Here is a 24,435-nt window from a genome sequence, read left to right as displayed (position 1 = left end):
TGTAGTTGGGTTAGGTTAGGTTAGGTTAGGTTGGGCTAGGTTAGGTTAGGTTAGGTTAGGTTAGGTTAAGTTAGGTTAGGTTAGGTTAGGTTGGGCTAGGTTAGGTTAGGCTAGGTTAGGTTAAGTCAGGTTAGGTTAGGTTGGGCTAGGTTAGGTTAAGTTAGGTTAGGTTAGGTTAGGTTAGGTTAGGTTAGGTTAGGTGAGGTTAGGTTAGGTGAGATGTAGTTGATTCAGAATAGCAGAACTGACACTCAGGTGACGGTGAGGTAGGTTGACTGGGTGGTGAGGCCAAGAATTGTATTTTTTGAAGCGCTTTTGGCTCATAAAACTATTTTCAAAGGCCATAGATATTCAGTTGGATTCCTGTTGGTGTTGTTGTTGCTGTTGTTGTTTTTCTACTGATGCTGCGAAATCCTTGATAATTACTAGAGTCTTGCAAACGTCCCTGAATACTATAACTTGAACTGGAGCTTGAAACAGATAACCGAGATAGTCAAAGGCCACAGATGTTTACTTTCGTGTAGTTTTATTAGTGATACAGAATCTTTATTAATTACTAAAATCATGCAAACCTCCCTGAACATCCTCAGCTTCCACTAGTTATGAATAAGACAGGACGCAGGGTTATGTGAGGATCCAAAGATGAGGGGACGTGGTGGGGTAGGCAGTGGTGGTGGTGGTGGTGGTGGTGGTGTGAGGAAAAGTGTAGTAGCTGTCGGGATGATTGTGGTGGTGGTGGTGGTGGTGATGATGGTGTATGATGGCATGGACCCTTTCTCATCAACTAACCATACACACACACAAACTAACACACACACACACACACACACACACACACACACACACACACACAGAGAGAGAGAGAGAGAGAGCCACAGACAGAAAATCAAATCCAGACCACGTTTTCTTTACATTGCAGCTACTCTCCCCATACCCCCCCACCACCACCACCCAAATCCCCTACCTCCCCCTTCCACCTCTTCATCCACTTCTCCACCGCCCCGCCAAGTCGCCGCCATCCACTTAGGCACTGACATACATTTTGACAAGTGTGGCAGATAACTGATGCTGCAGCCACATACTGCATTCATACATCAGCACCTGGTGGACGACTGCAGGTGAGAGGAGGAGGAGGAGGAGGAGGAGGAGGAGGAGGAGGAGGAGGAGAAGAAGAAGGAGGAGAAAGAGGAGGTGTGCATCACGTACGCCACTTCATTAACATTAGCCGCATACCTGAGAGAGGAAGTGGAGGAGGAGGAGGAGGAGGAGGAGGAGGAGGAGGAGGTAGGAAACATGGAAGGCAACGGAAAGAAGAAAACAAAGATAAGACGGAGAGAAGAGACAGAGGAAATATAAGAAAAAAATAAAAAACGGAAACTGCAGGTAAAGAAAACGGGAATATTCACACAGGTACGCAAACTGGAGGACCCGAACCTCCCACGTGGCGATCGTAATCAGCGGCTCAGGTAATGCCCAAGTGATGGCCAGGTAGTGCGGTGGTCACCCCCTTGGCCCGGAGTCTCCTGTTCCCAGCCTCACTCGATTAGAAAACTGGATGGAACATTTCTCTCCCGCGAGGTAAGCAGGAGAAGAGGCGCCACTTCCTTAATGGGCCTCTAAATGCCTCCCTCATGAACGCTGCGTCGGGGCTTTCTGGGTCATGACCGCGAGCTGTGGCGTTGTGGCGTCGTCCAAGGGAATACGAAGAGGACTCTAAGGGGCCTTGTTCACACAGACGTGGGCGGCTGTGACTAACATTCAGCATTTTAACTTCTTCGTGATTGACTTGCATGAAAATTCAACGGGTATTTTACGTCCCTAGTTTTTGTGTGGTCTGCGGGGATGTGGTTGCCTTCTCTACCTGTACGGGGGCGGGGCGACGCGCGGCGAGGCTGGGAGAGGCGGGAGATGGAGAGAGAGGTGGGGAGGGACTAGATGGGCGGGTCTGGGCGGTGCATAGCGGTTTAGTGACGTTTCATTTTCTGTGCTACATACTGACTGTCAATAAATAGTACAGGAATGTCATTTAATCTATACCCTTCGCTTCGTTTACAGCAAATTTAGCGAGTGCGTACGTGGATGAGGGGGGAACTGCTGTAGAAGGCGTTGAAGGTGGTGGGGGTGGTGGTGGTGGTGTCCTTGGCAGTGTCGTGGAGGAAAACGTAGTGGCAGTAACTCTCCTTCACCTTCAGAATGCAAAACTGGTGCTTGTCGTTTGCTTTGTTTGTTTGTAAGGTCGTTTAGTAATTTTTTTCCTCCCCACGTGCATTTGTTAGTTGGTCTGTGGTATATGGGTCAAGGAGATGGTACACTCTAGCACTTTCTTTATTTTTAACTGTGGCCTTTTGCTTCACGAGTCTTCAGCAAATGTTACAGCGAAGAGATTGAGGCTAGAGTGGTAGGTTCAAACTCGCCTCTCCTCCTTGTGTTCTCTTTTCTCTCCCTCATCTCACGTCTTAGAACTCAAAATGCGAGACTAGAATATTCAATTGAAACTTTTCCCTTTCTCTTATTCTTCTCATTTCTGTTAGTTACTCCTGCGCTTTTGGGCCCGAGAGTGTGAAGGTAAAATTCTGTATTCAGATATTTCCCTGCTCATCCTTCTGTTTTTCTTCCTCTACCTTTTCTTCTCTGCCAACTTTCCCCTTCCTCCTAATTAAGGGTTGTTTGCGTGGTTGAAACTCTTTCCTCACATTTGTTTTCTTATGTTTAGCTCTTTTTATAATGTTTTATTTGTAAGTTTTCAATAAATTTAATTAGATACATTGATCATCTGCCTGAAAAGCTGTTTTATGAATTAATTTCCTGAAGTTTTATTTAATACTTCACTCAGTTTTAGCGAGAAATAAATGTTTCAAATGTTTTAAATTCTTATTTTTTCTTCCCCTTCCCTTTCTCTCTCCTTCCTAAAATTCTGGTGTGTTTACTATGATGATCCTTCCCTTCTGTCCCTCTCTTTTACTTTCACTCTTTTCATCACACCTTCGCATATCATTCTTCTTTTATTCCCTTTTTTTTCATACGTTTTTTTATTTCATTCTATTCCACTTCAGATTATTTCTTCTCATGACCAATGTACTTCATCCCCTCTCCTTTCCATCCCCCTCGTCCTTCATTCTACCCTTCCCGTTACCCTCACTTCCCATTTTCAGTGACGAAGCTTCACCCCAAATCCCACCTCCTCCCATCACTTCCCATCACTTAAAAACCATTAGCAAAATTAGCGGCCTGTCTACCCATCAACAAGAAGAAAATGGGAGGCCGTCATATCTTGGTTCCGTTTTCTTTTGATATTCACTTCCACGCCCCCCTCCCCACACTCCACTCGCACAACACAAAGGAACACAAAGGAAGTGCGAACATTTTCATGTCCTTACACGGGTAGAAACTTGCCTTATGGTCAGTGTCATTTGGAGGACTGGCGATATTTACGTTTCTTTTTTTTTTTTTTTTGTCGAGAGAGAGAGAGAGAGAGAGAGAGAGAGAGAGAGAGAGAGAGAGAGAGAGAGAGAGAGAGAGAGAGAGAGAGAGAGAGAGAAGGAAAAGATACGTAGTTTGCAGTCTGGCCTAGAGAAAGTAAAGACTGCGGGCGGGACTGTCTGGCGAGGCTGGGGCAGGCGGGGGCAGGGCGGGGCGGGGCGGGGGAGAGGCTGCTGGAGTGACACACAAACTCCCACGCTAATTACCACGTCCTGCAGCGCCGTGTGGAGTGAAGTGGAGTTGAAGGTCATTTTTGTTGGTTATTTTTTCTCTCTCTAAGGTTTGTGGCAGTGTTACGGACGTACGGCGTTGTTGTTGTTGTTGTTGTTATTGTTGTTCTACTTCTACTTCTTCTACTTCTTGTTCTTGTTCTTGTTCTTCTTGTCCTTGTTCTTCTTCTTGTTCTTGTTGTTCTTCTTCTTATTATTATTATTATCATTATTTTCTTACGTTTGTCCTTGTTTCTCGTGTTTTCTACTTTTCCTTCCATTTGCGCTTTCAGTTTTCTAAGAGTTTTCCTTTTTCTTTTTTTTTTTCGTCTGTCATTCTATTGCGCTCTATTTTAACCTGACTTACTCTTAGCATGTAGAGTTCTTTCCTTCCTTTTGTTACGTAAGAGGAACACTGACCAAGGGCAACAAGATGAGCAAATTAAAAAAGAAAAAAATAGGACCACTGAGATGCCAGACCCAAAAGACTCAAATTATCACCCAAAATTTACTTCCCATTCCATCCACACCTCTAGTCACATCCCCATCACCCCCCTTTCGTCCCCATCCCCTCCTGAACTCCTCATCCTTCGTGCTTCGGTAAAAGAGCAAATAAATACGGATGGGCCAGAATGTTGAAGTGTGATAAGCCTCCTCACGCAGCCGCCGCCCTCCTGCAGCAGATGGCGCGGCGAGATTCATTGCTCTTGACTGGCGGTGTTTAGGGGTCCTGTCTCCTGCTTATTCTGCTTTTTTTTTTTCTCTTCTTTTTTTCTTTTCTTTTTTTTTATTGACGGTGATTGTTTGGTGATGTTGCTGTTGGTGTTATTCTTACTACTACTACTACTACTGCAGCTACTATTCCGGTATAATCCCATTGATAGCAATTTTTTTACACTTTTAACTTTTTGATCAATGTTGAACACACACACACACACACACACACACACACACACACACACACACACACACACACAGTCTCCTACGCACTCTGTTGCTAAGGCTTCCTCCCACGGCTGCACAGGGCGTGGGAGAGTGTTTTCGAGGTTCCGTCAACCTTCCTCCTCCTCCTCCTCCTCCTCCTCCTCCTCTTCCTCCTCCTCCTCCTCTTCCTCCTCCTCCTCCTCTTAGTTCACGGGAGATGAAAGTCAAGTGGCCAAATTCTCTCTCTCTCTCTCTCTCTCTCTCTCTCTCTCTCTCTCTCTCTCTCTCTCTCTCTCTCTCTCTCTCTCTCTCTCTCTCTCTCTCTCTCTCTCTCTCTTGATGTACTGTATGACTTTTGCTTATGTATATATTTTTCTTTCTATGTTTCATCTTCTATTTGTTGTCTTTATTCTGCAGCTAATGGGCGGAAAATAAGGCTATAAATTACAACAAATTCATGTATATTGAAAACTACATCTATGAAAACAACTAAGAAAAGTGTTCAGGGAAACATGGCAATAAAGACAGTGATTGGGAACATTGCGGTGTATGTGGTGGAGAGATCGTCACAGAAGCCATAATGCAAGCAGCTTCATGGAAAAAACGTGTGATTTACTGCCTTCCTATGACTGAAGTTGCCTTTTTTACTTCGTGTAGTGTCATCTCAATAAAGCGACACTTCACACTTAGGTAAACTCAGATTTTAATTAGATAATACACAATACCTCAGCTGTGGATTAGAGTAAAAAAAAAACTTATCTATTGTGTTTTTGAATGTTGTAACTCTTGTGGTATCTGTGACACACGTTAATGACCGATTAAAGAAATGTTTGGCTTCACTTAATCTTTATCAACAATCATGAAGCTGTTTTGTCTTGTTATATTTGATCGTTGAACTGTAAAGCAACTGTCCACATTATGTTATCGAATCATTTGAATTTTCAGACACTTTCATTAGATCACTCCGCATCCTGCACTCTGAAGCACTGAAGAGACTCCATTCTTTGTCTTCAGAGAAAAAAAAGGTTGAAATTTTAACTTTTTTACGTGTTTACTCTTTTCTCTTCCTTTTTTTTTTCTCAAACCCACGTCAGGATTCCAAATACTAAAAAGAAGAATGTATAAATGAACATGGGATTCTGTTTGTTTACATTATCCCTCGGCAACCCTTTTTGTTGGTTTGGGAAGGGGGTGAAGGGAGGAGAGAGGAAGGGAAGGGGAGGAGAGAGGAAGGGAAGGGGAGGGTTTCAGGTTTCTGCATCTATTTGTTCTTAATGACCTGTTGTTCTGGTGTCCTTTACCCCCCATTCTCCTTATCCATCACCCCTACTCTTCCCTCTCCCTCTCTTCCTTCCATTCTCCTCCTCCTCCTGTCTTACATTTTCTTCTGTCTTGCTTGTTCTTAATTTTATCGACATTATGTTAACTTTTCTCCCTCTTTACCCTTTTCTCCTTCATTCTCTTCTCTCTCTCTCTTTTTCTCGTCTTTCCTTTCCTCTTCTTTATATTTTTTGTCTATTCTTTCCTTTACTAACTCTCCCCGGTCTCCCATCTCGTTATTTAAATTCCCTTGCATTATTCTGTTTATCGTCTTATCAATCTTTTACATCCTCATTCCTTCACATTCTTCCTTAGCCCCGCCATCTATTGTATTCCGGTAACTTCTTAACGACTGTGTGGTTGTTAGCTAGTTGTGTGAACGAGTGAATGAGCGAGACTTGTGTGAGGCATGAATACGTGTATGAGTGAACGAGCTAGGCTTCAGTCATAAGTGTTAAGTTGAAGTGCGCGGCCTGGCGCCGAGAGATCACCTACCTCCAGCCTTCTGTTCACACCTTCTGTGAATAAACACCTGCACTGTTACCTGCGTTTCCTGTGCCCCTGCTGGTCAAGAGTCGAACATGGCGCAGTGAGTAGGATCAGGACAAGGCTGCAGTGGGTACGGCGCAGAATGGAGAAGCAGTTGGAGGCGCTGGCTGCCCTGCTAGCGCGACAGTCGGAGCAGAGTCAGGCTCGCGAGGAGCGTTTAACCCAGCTGCTGGAGAGAGTGGGGACACAAGCTCCCAGTCGCACCACGGCGAGCAATGAAGGCGAAACCACAGCCCGCAGCACGTCTACCCAGGGCGCGAGGTTCCCGACGTCCGCCACCATCATTCCTCACTTAACGGCGTCAGCATCTTTACGTGAGTTCGACACGTGGCGCCATAAGTTTGAAGGATACGTAACCCTCGCCAGGATAGACTGTCTCTCCCTGGCTGGGCAGAGGGCGGCACTCGCTGCTGTCCTAGACGACGAGTGGACCCGTACACTTCGCTACGGGATAAGCTTACCGAGAGACGCGGAGTTAAGAACCATCCTCGATGCAATGTGTGAGTACCTGCGAAGCCAGCGCAACATCATCATGGATAGAAGAGACTTCTACTCCCGCGTGCAAGAAACGCAAGAAGGTTTTGACGACTTTTTATGTGCTGTAAAGGAAATCGCCAATTTCTGTGACTTTTGCGACCAGTGCATAAACCATCAGCTGCGTGACAGAATTGTCGTTGGGACACGAGACGAAGTGGCTCTGAAACGCATGCTGGAAAACAAGAAACTCACCCTTGAAAACGCCATAGATATTTGCAGAGCATCAGAGAGCGCTAACCAGTGTAGTGCAGTACTAAGGGGCGGCTCTCACTCTTCGAGCCATGGTGTGAACGCTGTCTCGAACTACAGGAAGGGCAGTTTCGGGGGCTCAAGCCCCACGGGCTGTTATCGTTGTGGCAAAGATTGTCGCAGTGACAAAAGGGGATGCCAGGCAATAGATAAAGTGTGTCGTAACTGCGGGAAAAGAGGGCATTTTGCGAGTGTATGTCAGCAGACAGTGAGGAAACGACGAGGAGCTTCGAGGAGTTCCTCAACTGTCTCTCCTCATCGCGGTGCAGGCCCGAGGCGGGGAGCCAGTGCCAGTGTATACCAGCTCTTATCAGGCGTATACACAAAGACGGTGACGGCACGACCTGCGCCCCAGGTGCTCATTACCGCCACACATCCCGCTGGAAGAGACAAGATTACGTGGACTCCTGACTCTGGGGCCGAAACGACCGTTATTGGCCTCGACACGGCAACACTCCTTGGAATCCCGCCCTCCAGCTTGGCGCCCGCTGATGGTGATGGACTTTATGCTGCCGGTAATCACCCCCTCACCTGTGTAGGAACTTTCTCGTCGCACTTGCAACTGGGCGACAGGGAAGCTGAGACTGTTGTGAGCGTGGTGAAGGAGGTGAAGGGGGCGCTGCTTAGCTGGTACGATTCCATCGCTCTCGGAATCCTCCCCGAAGATTTTCCGGCTCAAATCCGACCGCTACGCAGGGAAGAACAGCACACCGGCAACAGCTCCATCAAGTACCCGACCGCCTCGCAGCCACCTCTATCTACGCCCACAGAAGTGATCAGCTGGCCTCATTCCTACGACCCAACGCCACAGCAGCGTGCGGGGCACGCTGCTGCTGTGATCAAGGCCTTTCCCAGCGTCTTCGAAGCAAAGGAAGGTTTACGTGCAATGGCTGGTGGATCCATGGCCATCGAGTTGACAGATCACTGTGTGCCCGACGCCCTCTCACGTGCTCCAGTACAGGACCCAGTGGAGGAAGAGGATGCTGCTACTTCTGGTGACCTCGACCCTCTCCACTCAGCGGTCATCTCAGCGTTATCTGCCACCAATGAGGACGGCGTCCGCTTAGCACCACTCCAGGATCAGACTGTGGAAATGGTACGTGCCGCAGCAGCAAGAGACGGGGAGTACTGCTTGCTCAAGAACGTCATCATCGAGGGCTTCCCTGATCATTGCCACGACCTCGATCACCGCTTGCGTACGTACTGGCCGGTGCGCAGTCTGCTGGCCGTAGACGACGACCTGGTGGTTTACGGGCCGAGGCTTCTTATTCCTCACAGCCTCCGCCGAGAAACACTAGAGCGACTCCATGACAGTCATCAGGGGATGGAGCGCACCAAGCGACGGGCCCGACAAACGGTGTACTGGCCTGGTATGGACAGAGACGTTGAGAACGTCGTTTCTGGATGCTCACTATGCCGTCCACTCCTACCAAGCCAAGCCAACGAACCTCTCTGGCAGGACACGGACACACCCAGCAGGGTGTTTGAGTCAGTTTCTGCAGACTACTTCCACGCAGCAGGCCGTACATACCTCGTGTATGTAGATCGCTTGTCTGGGTGGCCTCACGTGTCTGCATGCTCACGTCCAGCATCGGCTGATCAGCTCGTTCGTGTCCTTCGGGGTGTGTTCGCCGACACGGGCGTGCCTGTTCTCCTGAGGACTGACGGTGGACCGCAGTTCACTTCTTCATCGGTACGGCGCTTCCTGGCTCGATGGGGGGTGGAGCATCGTGTATCTTCACCTCATTATCCACGCTCCAATGGTCACGCCGAGGCAGCGGTCAAGTCCGTGAAGAAGCTGATCCTCACGACCACACAGCAGGGACACCTGGACGAGGATGCGTTCGCTCGCGGGTTGCTGGAACTGCGCAACACTCCGAGGGCGGAAGGGCGATCACCAGCACAAGTCCTCTTCGGTCATCCTATGAGGTCCTGTGTCCCGGCTCATCATCGCTCATACGCTCAGCAGTGGCAGCGCGCTGCTGATGAGTGCGACGCCAAGGCAGAGCGACTGAGGAAGAAAGCGAAACTTCGCCACGACGCGTCCGCCCGTACTCTTCCTCTCCTGCACCTCGGTGGCCACGTCGACGTTCAAGATCACACGACAGGCCTCTGGGATCGCCTGGGTGTCATCGTGGCTGTTGGGCGAAGGAGAGACTACCTCATCAAGATGGGCAGCGGTCGCGTGATGTGGCGTAATAGAAGACACCTACGCCCACACAGACCTCTTGCTCCCCTTCCTGTCGAGCAGCACACCGCTCATGGCGGTGCAGCGCTTCAGCATCAGGGTCACGAGGAACACCACCATCCCGGCAGCCCGGAGCATCAGGGTAACGGGGTACACCGTGGCCGAGAGCAACCAGAGCGTCGAAGCAGCCGACAGCGTAGGGAGCCGAGACGACTGCAGGTGCGGTGGCACCGTAGCACCTACGATTAGTCGTACGTGTTCATTGTACGCTGTGTTTGTTTTGTGTATATGTACCGTGTTTTCTGTACTTCAATCATTGTAACTTTGTTTCATGTGTTACGGTAGCCATAACAAAGATAAGGAATCTTCCTTATGTCTCGGGGGAGGTGTGTGGTTGTTAGCTAGTTGTGTGAACGAGTGAATGAGCGAGACTTGTGTGAGGCATGAATACGTGTATGAGTGAACGAGCTAGGCTTCAGTCATAAGTGTTAAGTTGAAGTGCGCGGCCTGGCGCCGAGAGATCACCTACCTCCAGCCTTCTGTTCACACCTTCTGTGAATAAACACCTGCACTGTTACCTGCGTTTCCTGTGCCCCTGCTGGTCAAGAGTCGAACAACGACTATTTAATCTCTCCTTAAAAATGCTCCGTTTTCCTTATGTTTTCCTCCGTTTTCCTTATGTTTTCCTCCGTTTTCCATTTCTCATACCTTCATTCTCTCATAAAGTAATACTTCTCTCATCCCATTCCTTACACACACACACGCACACACACGCACACACAACACCGTAACTATCCCCTTTAATTAAGAATACTCTCTTTTCTTTATTTATCTATCTGTTATTCCTCACATCTCAATTCTTTCGCACATTCTTTCCTCATCCCCTTCCTTACGCACACTCATCCCTTGGTAACTCATTCCCCCTCCCTCATTCTCAGCCACCTGTCCACTTTTTGCACCGCCCCCGTAAATCTGTCTCTGTCTCACCCTCGCCTCCCTTCTCGAGTACTTAGAGAAGGCATGAATTATCAAATCCTTCTGGAATCTCCATCGTTTTAGTCCCAGTAAGTGACCGCCCCTGTTGATGGTTCCTTCTCCTCCCTTCGTCCATCCCTTCCTCCCTCCGCCCCTTCTTTCTTCTTTCGTTAATTTGGATGGTAGTGCTTTAATTTGAAGGAGTAGAGAAGAATGATGTGTGTGTGTGTGTGTGAGAGAGAGAGAGAGAGAGAGAGTATAAGTTTGCGCAAAATACTCGTAATGTCATTTCTTCCTGACGCAGTGAATAATTTGCCGATGGAGGAAAGACAGAGAAAGGATTATTCTTCCAACCAGGAGGAACGGAGGGAGAGAGAGAAAGAAAGGAAGAGGAAAGTTGACAGATGAGAATAAGACGATGCAGGAAAGGAGGAAGAGATGAAGTAGGCGAGGAAAATAGAACTGGAGGGAGGAAGGACAGGGGATAGGTAACGCTGGAAAAAAATATATGAAGACAAAGAGTTAATGTTGATAAGGAGAGGCAGGAAGAGCATAAACACTCACACTCACTCCTCTTACTCAAAACAGCATGAACCACTTATTGTCCTCATCCTAACTCACTCCCCTCCCTCTCTCCCTCCCTTCCCTCCCTCATATCCTCTCTCCCTCTCGTATCTCTCAGTGCCCCGCCTCTCACCTCTCACTCAACTCTCCCACAAAGGACAGCACTCAGAACTCACAAATACCTCAATTTTTAGCCCCTCTCACTAAGACTCCCCTCCTGTCGGTTTTTACAGGTAATCCAACACTGCGCCAGGTAATAAAGGTTAATTAGCATACAGCAAAAGGTAAATATAGAGTCACGATGCAATAATACCTGTAAGAACACACCTTCCATTAGCATTATTCATATCAGCGTTAAGTTAATGCATTTGCTATAATAATATTTACTGCCTGAGTTTATTTATCGCTTCATTAACATATTTGGTGGCTGGCCCGCCGCCATATTTCTCAGCTGGACGCATACTAGGTAGGTGCACACACACACACACACACACACACAAATATCTTTTAACTGTGCCACTACTCCTACGCAACTTTAAACCCATCCTTTCTCTCTCTCTCTCTCTCTCTCTCTCTCTCTCTCTCTCTCTCTCTCTCTCTCTCTCTCTCTCTCTCTGCCGGACAAGCGTGTCATTGCTTCCTCTCGCTTTCCCAAAATTCTAAACTTGGACAAAGGAAAGTATCAAAAACACCCACGAATTCACCTTTTCCTTCCCTTTCCTTCCCACGCTGCACCCTTCCCACTTTTTTAGCCTCACGGTACAACACTTAAGTTATTTCTGATATTAGTGTACCTGGGACTGACAACAAGAGAGAGAGAGAGAGAGAGAAGTGTAAGGAGGAGGAGGAGAAGGAGGAGGAAGTTGCAGCTCCCCCTTAAGATGGAATGGGAGGGGATATGGTTAAACTAATGGAAGGTGTATGTTATGGAAAAGGAAGGAGGAGGAGGAGGAGGAGGAGGAGGAATTGCAAACGCTGAAGAGAGGAGGGGCAACGATCCACGAAGGCACTCAGGCGACCTAACAGAGAGGCCTAAAGGTGACGTGTCGTGGCTGAGTGAAGGGCCCCACCACCTCTGGCCTGTGTCGGGGCCCTAGCCAGTCGTTAGCACAGAAGTGGAGGTCTTGAGGGCAGTGTAGTGAAAGTGCAGCATTGTGTTGTATCCCAAGAAACACCAAGAAGAAATGAAACACGTAAGATTAATATGAGACAAGAATGAATAAGAAATTAAGAAGAAAATAAGAAAGTACAAGGAATAAATGAGGGAAGCAGGTAACAAGACTTCAAGAAGTTATCACGGAACAACACAGGTATACACACACACACACACACACACACACACACAGGTGCACGTACCTTAATGTCCAGGTGCACCAGATTCAGGTCGTGCACCTTCACGAGTCCCTCAAGGAGCTGTCGCGTGAAGCTGATAACGTCACGCTCATAGGGCACCAAGTCCTCGTCCAGCAGCGTCTGCAGGTCTCCGCCGGCGGCGCTGCAGGGGAGGGGAGGCGGGGTTAGGCTGGCAGGGGACACGGGAGGGAGGGAGGTGCGGCAGGGCAGGACAGGGAAGGAGAGAGGAAGGAAATGGGATAGACAGAAACAAGGGGAAGTGATGATGTGGTAGGGAACGGCAGGGAAGAGGTAAAGAAGGGAAAGAGGAGAAACAGGGAGACAGCAAGGGGTTGATAATGAAAGATACAAGGTAGATGGGAAAGGAGAAAGATGATCTATGAGGAAACAAGAAAAATAGAAAAGATAGAGAGGCACTTAAGACGATGTTTAATCAAGAACATAAGAAAAAAGATAAGAAAATAAGGGAAGCTGCAAGAAGCCAGAAGACACGGGAGAGACAGAGAGAGAGAGAGAGAGAGAGAGAGAGAGAGAGAGAGAGAGAGAGAGAGAGAGAGAGAGAGAGAGAGAGACCAAACAGAGCCCAGGGATAAGGGAGACAGGGATAAGAGGAACCAGGGGAAAGCAGCGGGGGGTTTAGGGGGGGGAGGAAGCTAAAGACATGTCAGGGTCATATTGATGAAGAGTTAAGGGAAAGGGGGCGACGCGGGGGCGGTGGAGGGAGGTCAGGGCTGTCGCGAGAGGGAGAGGGGGGAGGGGGGAGGGGCGGAGTAGTGAGGGGAATGTCAGGGTCAGTGAGGGGAAAGGAGTGTGGGTGGTGAGAGAGAGAGAGAGAGAGAGAGAGAGAGAGAGAGAGAGAGAGAGAGAGAGAGAGAGAGAGAGAGAGAGAGAGAGAGAGAGAGAGAGAGAGAGAGAGCACCTTAACACCCAAATACGAGAAGAGGTGACAAGTAATTAGGTAGGTACTTAAATATACTTAAAATGTAAATATATTTCTACTTATGTAATAAAAACACCTCTGTTACTTTTGTCCGTGTAAAGTGCATACATTTATCTATATTTATTTATGTATTTATCTGAAAGTTTTCCTTCTCCTGTGCTTCCTTCTCCATCATCATCATCATCATCATCATCATCATCATCATCATCAGGACACCGAGCAGAAAGAAAAGAAAGCGAGAAACCAAGAAAGAAGGTGAACATCCATAGATTATAACACCACCACCACCACCACCACCACCACTATTATAACAACAACAACAACAACAACAACAACAACAACAACAGCAACAACAACAGCAACATCTCTCTTCCAGCTAAACAGACGAAATACAAAATTACTAGAAACACCACCAATCTATTAATTTCCTCCCAGACTGCTTCATTACACTACACTAAGGTAAAGACAGAGAGAAGCACAGTGGAAGGCTTCTCCCCACCCCCCCCTCCTCCATTTCCCTAAAAGAAGCAGAAGTGATAATGTCTAGAATAAAAATCACTCTACTCATTTTTCATCTATTTCATTATTATTATTATCATCACCACACTCACCAGCACCACCACCACCACCACCACCACCATCATCATCACATCCCTCGACATTGTTAACATAAACACTCCCACGATCTCTCTCTCTCTCTCTCTCTCTCTCTCTCTCTCTCTCTCTCTCTCTCTCTCTCTGCTACTTCATTCTCGTTTTTAACCCTGCACCTCCACTCCTCCACCACCTCCTCCAACCGCTCCTGCTCCTCCTCCTGCTGCTCCTACCCCTCCTGCTCCTCCTCCTGGCCTTCCATAACTACTTCCTGCTAGGCCAAACCTTCGCCCCATCAAGCCGAAAACGAGGGATAGACACACTCCCCATCAACTAAAGACCACCATCTTCCAGTCATACCATTGATTACTATCGCGCATTATTCCATTTCTCTAGTCCCCCTCCCTTCCCCGTCTTTAATCGCTTCCTCCACTTATCTCCTACTTATATACCACGCTGGATAGGGATGGAGGAGGTAGGGGGGGGAGGGAGAAGGGAGAGGGAGGGCGGAAAGGGAGGAGGGAGAGGGAGGAACTTGATTGGGTGGAGTAGGGAGTTAGGCAGAGGTGGAGGCAGGTAGAAAGGGTGCTGGGCGTTCCTCTCTCCCTCTCTCCCTCTCTCTCTCTCTCTCTCTCTCCGTACCAATTTTGGGCGGCTCGATAGGGTGAAGATAAGCTAGTTAGCGCTGCGAAGTGCTGTGTCACCCCGCTGAAGGAGGCACGCTGGTCTGCTGAAGAAGGACGTCAACGGCTGATTCAAAGTCATTATTTATGGTTTTTGGGCGCGTGCTGTGAAAAGGTCAGGTTTAATATTCACTTTTTTGTATGTTCATTTCTGTTTTTCCTCTGTTGTTGTTGTTGTTGTTGTTTGTGTTTCGTTGAGGTGAAGTCTTTGTTGTCCAGAAGTTCGTGTGGTTATGTGTGTGTTTGAGTGGTGATGAAGAAAATGAAGGAAAGGAAGAAATGATGAAAAGTAGGAAGGGGAGAAAAAAGAAAAGTAAAAAAAAAAACAGAGGAGAATGAGAAGGAAAGAGAAGAAAATTTTGATAGTAGTAAAGAAGGAGGAGGAGGAGGAGGAGGACGAAGAGGAAAATATACCTTCACGTTTATTTCCAAAGTTCATTATCACTACAAACTGAAAGCGCGGCAGAGGAGGAAGAAGAAGAAGAAGAAGAAGGAAGAAGAAGAAGAAGCTATGAAGTGAGAGTTGATGAGACGCTCCCTTTACAGACAGGCACCAGGATAATGACAGACAGATGACAGACACACTCCGGAATCCGTGGTGGCAGGACCCCGAGGCGCCGCGTCAGCCTGGGCACGGCCATAAAGCAGCCGCCACAGTGCTATATACAGTCATCAACCGCATGCTGTCGTGTATCAATCCAGACGCGGCCGAGCACTGGCTGTAAATTACTGGGGTGAGCTTGGGGTGGGGCGAGACGGCAGGCCCTTCAGGTGCTGCTGTCTTGCCTCGCTTGGCCTCTGAACACTGCGGACGGGTGGCGCTGGTTTTGTTCTTGGTTTTAGTGTCTTTTGGTGCGTTCTTTGGCTGTTTTGATGTTGTGTGTGTGTGTGTATGTGTGTGTGTGTGTGTGATTTTTTACCAGTTTTTTTTTTTCTTCTTTTTTTTCGTGTGTCTTCTTCAGGAGCTTCCTTGCTTCTTTTTTGGCCATTGACTGTTTGTGTTTTTTTTTGTTCTTTTATTTGTTTTCAGCATTTTTTGTTGCTTTTTTGTGGCTCCTCATGCTTCTCTTGGTCGTTAATGGCTGTTGATATGGCTTTTGTTTCTTTGTTTTTAAGATTTTTTTTTCTGTTGGTTTAATTGCCTGTTGCTTAATTGCTGTGACGGATATCTCGTTTACTGCTTTTGAAATTGCCACGCTTTTGACTAATGTAACTGACTGACTAGCAAACTGACATGAACTAACCAAGCGGCATAAGAGTGACAGAATGAAAACGACCTCATATACTTTACGACTCACTATATAACTCCACCAACTTGATGTCACCCTCGCACTCTGAGTATATGCGTGCGATGTCTGCCTGTATAAGGACGATCCGTGAGAGGAGCGTGGTGGGACGGGGTGATAGGAGTGGGGCGGAGTGTGGTGGGTCTGGGGTTGGTCGGGGCTGGTCTGGGGTGCTCCATGCTTCTCCCCTCGCCTTGTTGCTGAGACAAACTTGCGGTCAGCCAAGAGTCAAGGCCGGGAACGACCAGCCTGGGGAACTCTACCTGTCCAGCTTGATCAAGTGGACGCCGCAGGGAAGGTATACTACGTGAGGTGGACGAGGAGGAGGTGGAGGTGAATGAAGAGAAGAAGAAGGAAAGCAACTAGGGATTAGGTAAGGGGAATGGTGATTAGGAAGTATGTGGAGAAGGTTTGTGGAGTGTAAAGGATAGCAGGTGGAAGAGAAGGGTAGAAGCAAAGTGATATTAATGAGAGGCGAGGGAGACAAAGAAGTATGTGGAGGTTTGTGGAGTTGTGTAAGTGACAGCAGGTGGAAACGGATTAAAGAAGGAACGAGGGTGAAGGAATATTAGAGAAAGAAGATGGAGAAGAGAGGGTAAAAAGGTGAATGGGAGAAGATGTGGTGAAAGATTGCGGAAGGAGATGGTGAAGAAAAGATGGAAGACCAGGTGGAGGAGAGGAAAGAGGAGGACAGATGAAGGGAGAATATGAAAGAAGGTTAAGAGAGGAGAAAGACAGATGAAGGAAGATTGCATAAGGAACTGGTGGAGGAAAGAGGAGACGACAGGTGGAGGAAGATAAAAAAAAAAAGATAAGTGGAGGGAAAGGAAGGCCAGCTAAAAGGTGGAAGATAACAAGGGGGGAGAGGGAGGGGAGGACAATGGGGGGGAGATGGTCAAGGCGTGATCTCCCAAGAATGTCAAGTGTCAACCTTGTCTTATATTTGTCAAGTTGATTATGTCATTATTTATATCTTCCTCTTGGGACAACCTTAGTACTGCTGCGGGCGGGGAGTGGGCGGGGCATGAGCGGGCGAGTGGGTCCAGTGTTTAGGGGTGGAGGTGGGCGGCGGGGCAGGTAGAACGAGCGAGGAAGAAAATCCACCGCACAAACATACATACACTAAGAAACTCTGTTAAGAAACGCCGCCTTTTCCTTCAGCGGAGGATTATACTGACGAGACTCCCCAGGGCGCCAGACAGCGGCCACCAGAAGCTCTCTCTCCATTTTGGCTCAGCGCGCGCCCCGCCCCACCCCGCCTCGCCCACGGAACTAATTATAACTCAGAGATGTAGCGGCGGGTCACCTTCTTAAGGGCCGCGATAACTCCGCTTCCCCGCCACCACAGCGCGATGCCCGCCGAAGGGGAACGCTCGCAGACACCGCTTGCCTTACGAGAGCGAATATGGAGGCTGCCAGGAGGAGGAGGAGGAGGAGGAGGAGGAGGAAGAGGAGGAGGAGGAATACAAGAAACACAGAGGAAAAAAGGAAAGCATCAGAGGACAAAATTCTGTAGGAGGAGGAGGAGGAGGAGGAGAGATAAAAAGAAGCATAAAGAACAAGGACGAAGACATCGCAAGGCAGGAGAAAGAAGAGAAGGAGGAGCAGGAGGAGGAGGAGAAGATACAAAAAACACGCAGGGGACACAGAGGAAAGCATCGTGGAGCAAGATTCAAGTCTTCATGATGACGTCAGCTGGTGTGGGCTGCCGTTGGGGGTACAAGGGGGTAGTGGGCACCCTCTTTCCTTACCTGGCCCTCACCTGCCTCTGCGCCCAAGTGACACCGAATTTAAGTGACATCTGAGACACCTACGTGGCCGTGTGTGTGTGTGTGTGTGTGTGTGTGTGTGTGTGTTGCTGTAGGTGTTGTTGTTTGTATATGTTGTTGTTGTCATGTTGTTGTTTGTCCCTGTCGTGTCTCCTATTGCTCGCTGGCTGGTTATTTAAAGCCATTACACTTTCAGCTCGGTTAAACAGTGGCACTATTTTTTTTTTTATTTCTTTCTTTAACTCAGAACAAAATATCGCCGTGGATGTATTTTCTTTCTACTTTCTTTTTTTTTCTGTAGTTGACTAAATGTTTATCCCGTGTATGATGTTCTTTGTTTCAATAACTAGATGACTCAGTGTTCTTTATTGGTCGTGTTTTGAAAGACTCTTGTTTGTGTTTTTGTTCTTTGTGTTCTTCATACTCTGGGTCACGCAGCAAACTAAGTGAAGTTGCTCTTTTCTCCCTTCAGTTATTCTGCCTTTCCATCTTTCCTTCTTCATTTCTTCCTTTACCCTTTTATCTGTCTTCTTTCCTTCCTTCTTTTCTGCTCTCCTCTTTCCGCTCTTTCCTTTCCTCCTTTCTTCTGTCTTTACTTCCTCCTTTGTTTCCTGTTCTTTCCTTACTATCCCACGCACAAACAAAAACACGAGTAACAAGGCAGACCATCAAAACACTCACCCTTCTTCCTTAAACACGCACTAAAACGTCTCACTACGATACACGACCCGCTTTATCACGCCTTTCCCTTCAGAACAAGCATTTCTCGCCCCTCATCACAGACACACAGACACACCACTTCAACACAGGTGCTCGTCATCACAACACCACGCGCACACACTGGTCGAGGTGTGTGTATGTCCCCACAACACACACACACACACACACACATATCTCTACAAGGCAAAAGTTTACACTAGGCAGAGGCAATCTGGGTGTTACCGTGTGTGTGTGTGTGTGTCAGCCTCAATATTTACTAAGCTTCCTTTGTGGTCCTAACTGTCGCTCGGGGTCAATGACAGACGGAGGCACAGATGACAGTAGGATGAACAGTGGACACGACGAAGAGAGAGAAGGAGAAGGAGGAGGAGGGGAAGGAGGAGGAGAAAGAGAAAGGAGATAGTAATATTTATCTTTTAATATTTAGTTTACTTTCATTGAAGAGTATTTTAAAATTATTACAATATTTCAAGTTGAATGAAATATTGATGGAATGAGAGGAGGAGGAAGAGGAATGAGATATATATGTTTAAGTGTTTAGTTTACATTTGTGGTGAAATATTTTAAATGATTACAATATGTTAAAGTTGAATAAAGAATTGGTAGAATGAGTGGATGGGGGGAAGCCTTCCACTGTTCTCTCCTACGTGATTAGAGAAGTATAATGGAACAGCCCAGGGAGAGTATAATGCCATTTCTTTTCGTTATGAACTGAAATCCTTTGTAATCCTTTGCTAGTGATAAAAAACAGAGTACATATTTGTTACATAAATGCATTTTCTCGTTTTCCTCGCTCTTTCTCTCTTTTTTAAGTTACGAGAAAATAAGAGAAATGCTGAAAGTTGTGTTATCTTTAAAAAAACATAAATTTAGATCCGGCTTGTGTGTGTGTGTGTGTGTGTGTGTGTGTGTGTGTGTGTGTGTGTGTGAGGCAATGTCCGTCCTACTCAATAAAAGTTCGACTAAAAAATTCTCCAGAAAATAAAAATATGATCTTTATCCAAATCTTTATGTAAGAACTAAAAACATTTCCTCGATAGTCAAGCAGAAGTGAGTGTGTGATGGCGGGTTAGCGTCCTAAATATATCGCCGCCGGGACGCGAACCTCCGCCTTTTGCTTAGTTTTGAGAGGCTCTTTACACTCATTCCAAGGCTGAGAGGGAAGGTAAATGCGGTGCCATGATCCTGTAATTGCTTGGCTTCAAATCCGTAAAATAAAATTGTCCATAGTAGATTTTCTGTTTTCTCTCCTTTCTTATTATTTTATTTTATTTGTTTATCTTTTTTTATTTCTCTCCAATTCCCTTGAAGGTTAAGTTTGATTCTGACTCATTGCCGTTTATTGGTGGGAGAAGTAACGCTCATCATTGACCTTAGCCCACACCAGTATGACCTTGTTAAACTGCTATAACTTTCTGTTTCTCTTTTGCTGTTCAAGGTTTCGAGTTCGATCGTGGCTTACTGGTATTTCTCGTCGGGAGAGGTAGCGGCATGTTGTAACCTTCACCAGCGCTGTATGACCTTGTTTTTGCTGCTCTGTCACTTTTCTCTTAGTTTGTATTTTCATTCCTTTTAACCTGTAACAATCTGTTTATTTTCCCCATTCATTCTTTCACCCTTCCACTTCTTTGCCCTTCACTAAAAAACAGGCTGCTGGTTGATCTTCCTTTGTCTTCCTTTGTGTTACTCTCCTCACTATACGTTTCTGCTATGAGTAATTTCAGTTTGTTCCCCGTCTTCGCTATGTACTCCCTTGGGCGCCTCCTGCTTGAGCCCACGTGCAGCAGACACCCCCGCACCTGGCCGTGAGTGTTGTAATTACTTGTGTCAAGGTGCTTCAGGGTGCCGTCAGGTGCGTGGGTCCGTGGTACATTGTGAGTTCAGTGACACGTGGAGGAGGAGGAGGAGGAGGAGGAGGAGGAGGAGGAGGATGTAGACGACGGTAAGAGCGAAAAAGATACGACGACGAGAACACACACACACACACACACACACACACACACACACGCAGGCGGTGAAGGGCGACATACAAACGCCCCCCAACAAGGCAAAGGAACAAGTACCGTAGAAGGAACCAAATTAATGCATGTGTTTCTCGGGAATTTAGCGAGAAGGATGTGGAAGAAGAAGAAGACGGAGGAGGAGGAGGAGGAGGAGAAGGAAAGCTGAGAGGGAGCGGGATGTAGTAAAGGTGTTCTAGTTTGCACAGGTAATCCAACCTTTAATTATACCTCAAGTTACGGCCTCTTAGTATGCAACAAAAGCAACAACAGCCTCACCTGGCATAAATAATCTATTACAACAAGATATCATCAGCTGCCGTCCTACTTGGGTTATGTGCGATGTGTTTAATTGCTTAGCCTGCCTGTTTCTGGGTCGTTAAGTGCCTGGTAGTTATGTTCGCGTTTTGGCCCGTCGTGTTTTGGTCTCTAGTCTGTTTCGGCTTTTTGTTTTCGACTAAAGTGAGACGATTGTGTGCTGGTCGCGTCCCAAACAAGGGTGAAGTGAAGTGTCTCGCTGCCCGTGTGTGTGTGTGTGTGTGTGTGTGTGTCTCATCTCCATTCGTATCTCGTTCACACATCATTCATTTCCATCTTATACCTCACGCTTGTGCTGCTGCCTCGTGCAAGATCAATATGTAAAAACGCAAAGGAATGATAGCGAGGAAAGCATTACATTCATTGCTGTTCCTTATGTTGTGTGTGTTCGTTTAATCTTTACCATGTTTCGTCTCATTCACACGTCATTTATTTAGTTTATTACCTCCTGCAAGACCAAAATGTAAAAGTGTAATAAATTATAGACGAAGAGAGAAAAAAATACACTTGAATTTAGATTTCTTCATATCACCTTTTAAAACTAAGGACTCAACACATCGCTTTCAACTCATCGGTCACAAATTTAAGAACTGAAAACTTATTTTTTTTCTTCATCATTTCAAAACCACGAACTGAACACTGTCCCTTCAACTATGGAATATAAACACTAAGAATTTGAGAGTTTCCCCTTCAGTCTCCTTCAACAAACTCAATCCTCTTCCTTCAACTCCTCTATGACAAAAACAAAGAATTAGACCGTTTTCCTTCAACACCTCACACACTTACACACGCCCACGGCTTCCCCGGCACACAGGGAGTCATTGCAGCAACGTGGAATCATTTTCGAGTCTGCTTTTTCTGTCAGAGTGAAGGATAGCCATCATATATGCAGCGGAGGAGGCTTCCAGGGCTCCGCTTGTGCTTATTCTTACGGTGACGAAGGAGAAGGAGCGAGGTCACCCCATTGAGTGTGCAAAGGACGAGTTTCCATTACCAGTGTCGACGCAGCGTGACTCATAGGAGAGTGGGAGGGGGAGAGAACGTAGGTGAAGATGGGGGGAGGAGGGAAGGTGAGGGAAGGTGAGGGAAGGGGAGGAAGTCGGTCAGTCTCGTCACTGCCTCTTTTATTTTCCTCCCTGACGCGGCACGGCTTGTACAGACCCCTGCTACGCCATGCTGCCGCTTGCTTCTGCCCCGCCACCTGCTATTATCTCCCGCTGGTGGGCGTACGTGCTGACAGGCGTCTGATGTATGCCTCTCCTTACTGCGGTGGGTGGAGGGGCCGGACACAAGCGCGTCAGGAGGGAAGGAACTGAAGAACCTGAAGCGTATTCTCAAATGTTCCAACGTCTTATCTCTTGGATGCTTTTGAGAGTCTCGTGGGAGTATTGGCGCTTCCAAGGGTATTTTTCATGATTACAGTGAAAGTCTAATAAGGGTTTTACATCTCTGGCAGGCTGTAGAGGAAGTTACTGGGGTTTTCAAGGTTGTTTTCATGATTGTACATCGTTGAATTAACAGGCTGTCATGGAAGTTACTGGGTTTTCATTTTTTTTTTTTTTTTCGTGATTGTTAGTTTAATAAGGATCCCACATCTTTAACGGGCTGTAGTGGAAGTTATTGGGGTTTTTCAAGGGCGTTTCCATGATTACTGAGATACTTAGATAAGGATTCTACATCTTGAACAAGCTCTCAAGGAAGTTATTGGGATTTTGAAAGAAGTTTTCATGTGTCAAGGAATAGCTGAACAAGAATTTTGCATCACGAATGGAAAAAAAAAAGATAAACAACGCCACTAATCTCGATGACAACCCAAAGCCTTGACCTCATTCACCACCACCGCCACCGACACTTGGGCTTCACTCCTCCAGCTACTGACGAGACTAAAGTAGCTGATGTAGGGCGTTTATGCAGCTCTTCTGGCTAGGATGAATGACTCTGCCTGCTCCCATGACCTTCTGACCGCCAGGAGTTGACATAAGGAGCTCGTTCTGCTGATGGGGCTCCTGATAGTGCAGTGACAAGGACAAGAGGATCATCAATTTCTCGGGAGTAAGACGACTGCATGACGCGGAATTATTAACCCTTTGGCTGCTGGTGATGGCGTGACCCTTGTTGATGCGTTTGAGTCATCCGAGAATTTTCACTAAGATAAAAGAATACGAAGGATTTCTAAAAGTTAAATGTAGGAATGTTACAAAGTGCAGCGTTGAAAAAAAAAAAAAAAGAAATGAGAAGACCGTGAGAAAAACAAATGTGGGGGAAACTAATGATACTAAAAAAATAAATAAATAGATAAATAAATAAAAACTGATATACGTATATAAAAGCAACATGAAATTATAACATTAAGTAATGAAAGAAACTGTAATAGCATGAAGAGAAACGCCGGTATAGAACGAGTATATATTTATGTAATAGTGGACAATAACTTAAAAGGGAGGCAAGGAAGGTAATTTATAACACTGACTATAAATATTGCAACTTAAATATAGATAAGACTTAGCGATTAATGAACAGTGTCTAAATATGCATCTTGCTTTAGGATGAAGGGCTGTGAAGGGAAGGTAGAGAGATTAAGAGAAGGGAAGGAAGAGATTAAGGAAAGGGAAGAAAGAGAGGTGGAGGGAAGGGAGGGTGGAGCTGTTGGTGGTGAAGGGAGGGAAGGGAGAGTACTAAGAGGAGGAGTAGGGAGGGATAGGAATAGGGAGAGGGAAGGGAGAGGAGGAAGGATGGAGGGAGGTGAGAATAAGGTTGAGGGTGAGTGACCCGTGCTATGGAGGCTGTGTGAGTCACGGAGAGAGAGAGAGAGAGAGAGAGAGAGAGAGAGAGAGAGAGAGAGAGAGAGAGAGAGAGAGAGAGAGAGAGAGAGAGAGAGAGAGAGAGGAGAGAGAGAGAGCTACTGCTACTACTACTATTACTACTACTCTTTCATAAACAACCTCACTCATCCATTCTTGTGTGTGTGTGTGTGTGTGTGTGTGTGTGTGTATGTGTGTGTGTGTGTAGGTCAGGGAAGCCAAGAGGGGCGTCTGCTTATTGGCGAGGAAGGAAAAGGTGCAAGACAACTGTGACTCAGTCTTGACGGGGGAAGAGGTGGCCCTTTGAGAACGCCTTTAGCCCTCCTCCTCCTCCCTCCTCCTCCTCCTCCTCCTCCTCCTTTCTCTTTGTCTTCCTCTATATTTTTTTGTTTTAATTTTCTTCAAGTTTGTCTTTTATTTTTCCTTCCTTCCCTCCAGCCGTTTTCTTTGCTCTCTCTCTCTCTCTCTCTCTCTCTCTCTCTCTCTCTCTCTCTCTCTCTCTCTCTCTCTCTCTCTCTCTCTCTCTCTCTCTCTCTCTCTCTTTATATTCTTATCCTCCATTCTCTTCCTTTCCCTTCCTCTCCCTTCCCTTACCTGTCCTTCCCTTCTTTTTTCCTTCTTTTCCCTCCCTTCCCTTTCCTTCACTCCCCTTCCTTCTCCCTTCCCTTCCTTCCCTTCCCTTCCCTTCCCTTCCCTTCCCTTCCCCTCCATTTCTCTGCACTCCCCTTCCTTCCCCTCCTTTCCCTTCCCTTCCCATTTCTCTCCGTAGAATTGGGTCAGGCTAACGACGGAATTGATGAGTGAATTACTTTATGACCAACGAAAGAAAAAAGTGGAGATGGAAATCGAAAAAAAAGATAAAGGTAAATAAACATCAAGATTATGAGACGGGAACACGGAAAGCCACACCGCTATTTTTTCTCTCTCTATCTCTTTCTCTGTTTGTCTAGCTGTTCATTCGATTTTTCTTCTTTTT

The 24,435-nt window shown here is 46.7% G+C and overlaps 1 protein-coding gene across 1 annotated transcript in view; it reads right to left on the bottom strand.

Moving 5' to 3' along the window:
* LOC135093733 (muscle M-line assembly protein unc-89-like) overlaps positions 1–24,435 on the bottom strand; it is a 158,990-nt gene that overhangs the window by 36,518 nt on the left and 98,037 nt on the right. Inside the window, exon 3 of the mRNA XM_063993275.1 lies at positions 12,352–12,490. Within this exon, the coding sequence (XP_063849345.1) occupies positions 12,352–12,490 (139 nt within the window). The remainder of the gene's footprint in view (positions 1–12,351; positions 12,491–24,435) is intronic.

The sequence above is a fragment of the Scylla paramamosain genome, chromosome 43 (assembly GCF_035594125.1).
Source record: "Scylla paramamosain isolate STU-SP2022 chromosome 43, ASM3559412v1, whole genome shotgun sequence".
Classification (NCBI taxonomy): domain Eukaryota; kingdom Metazoa; phylum Arthropoda; class Malacostraca; order Decapoda; family Portunidae; genus Scylla; species Scylla paramamosain.
This window is presented reverse-complemented; position numbering and strand designations above follow the sequence as displayed.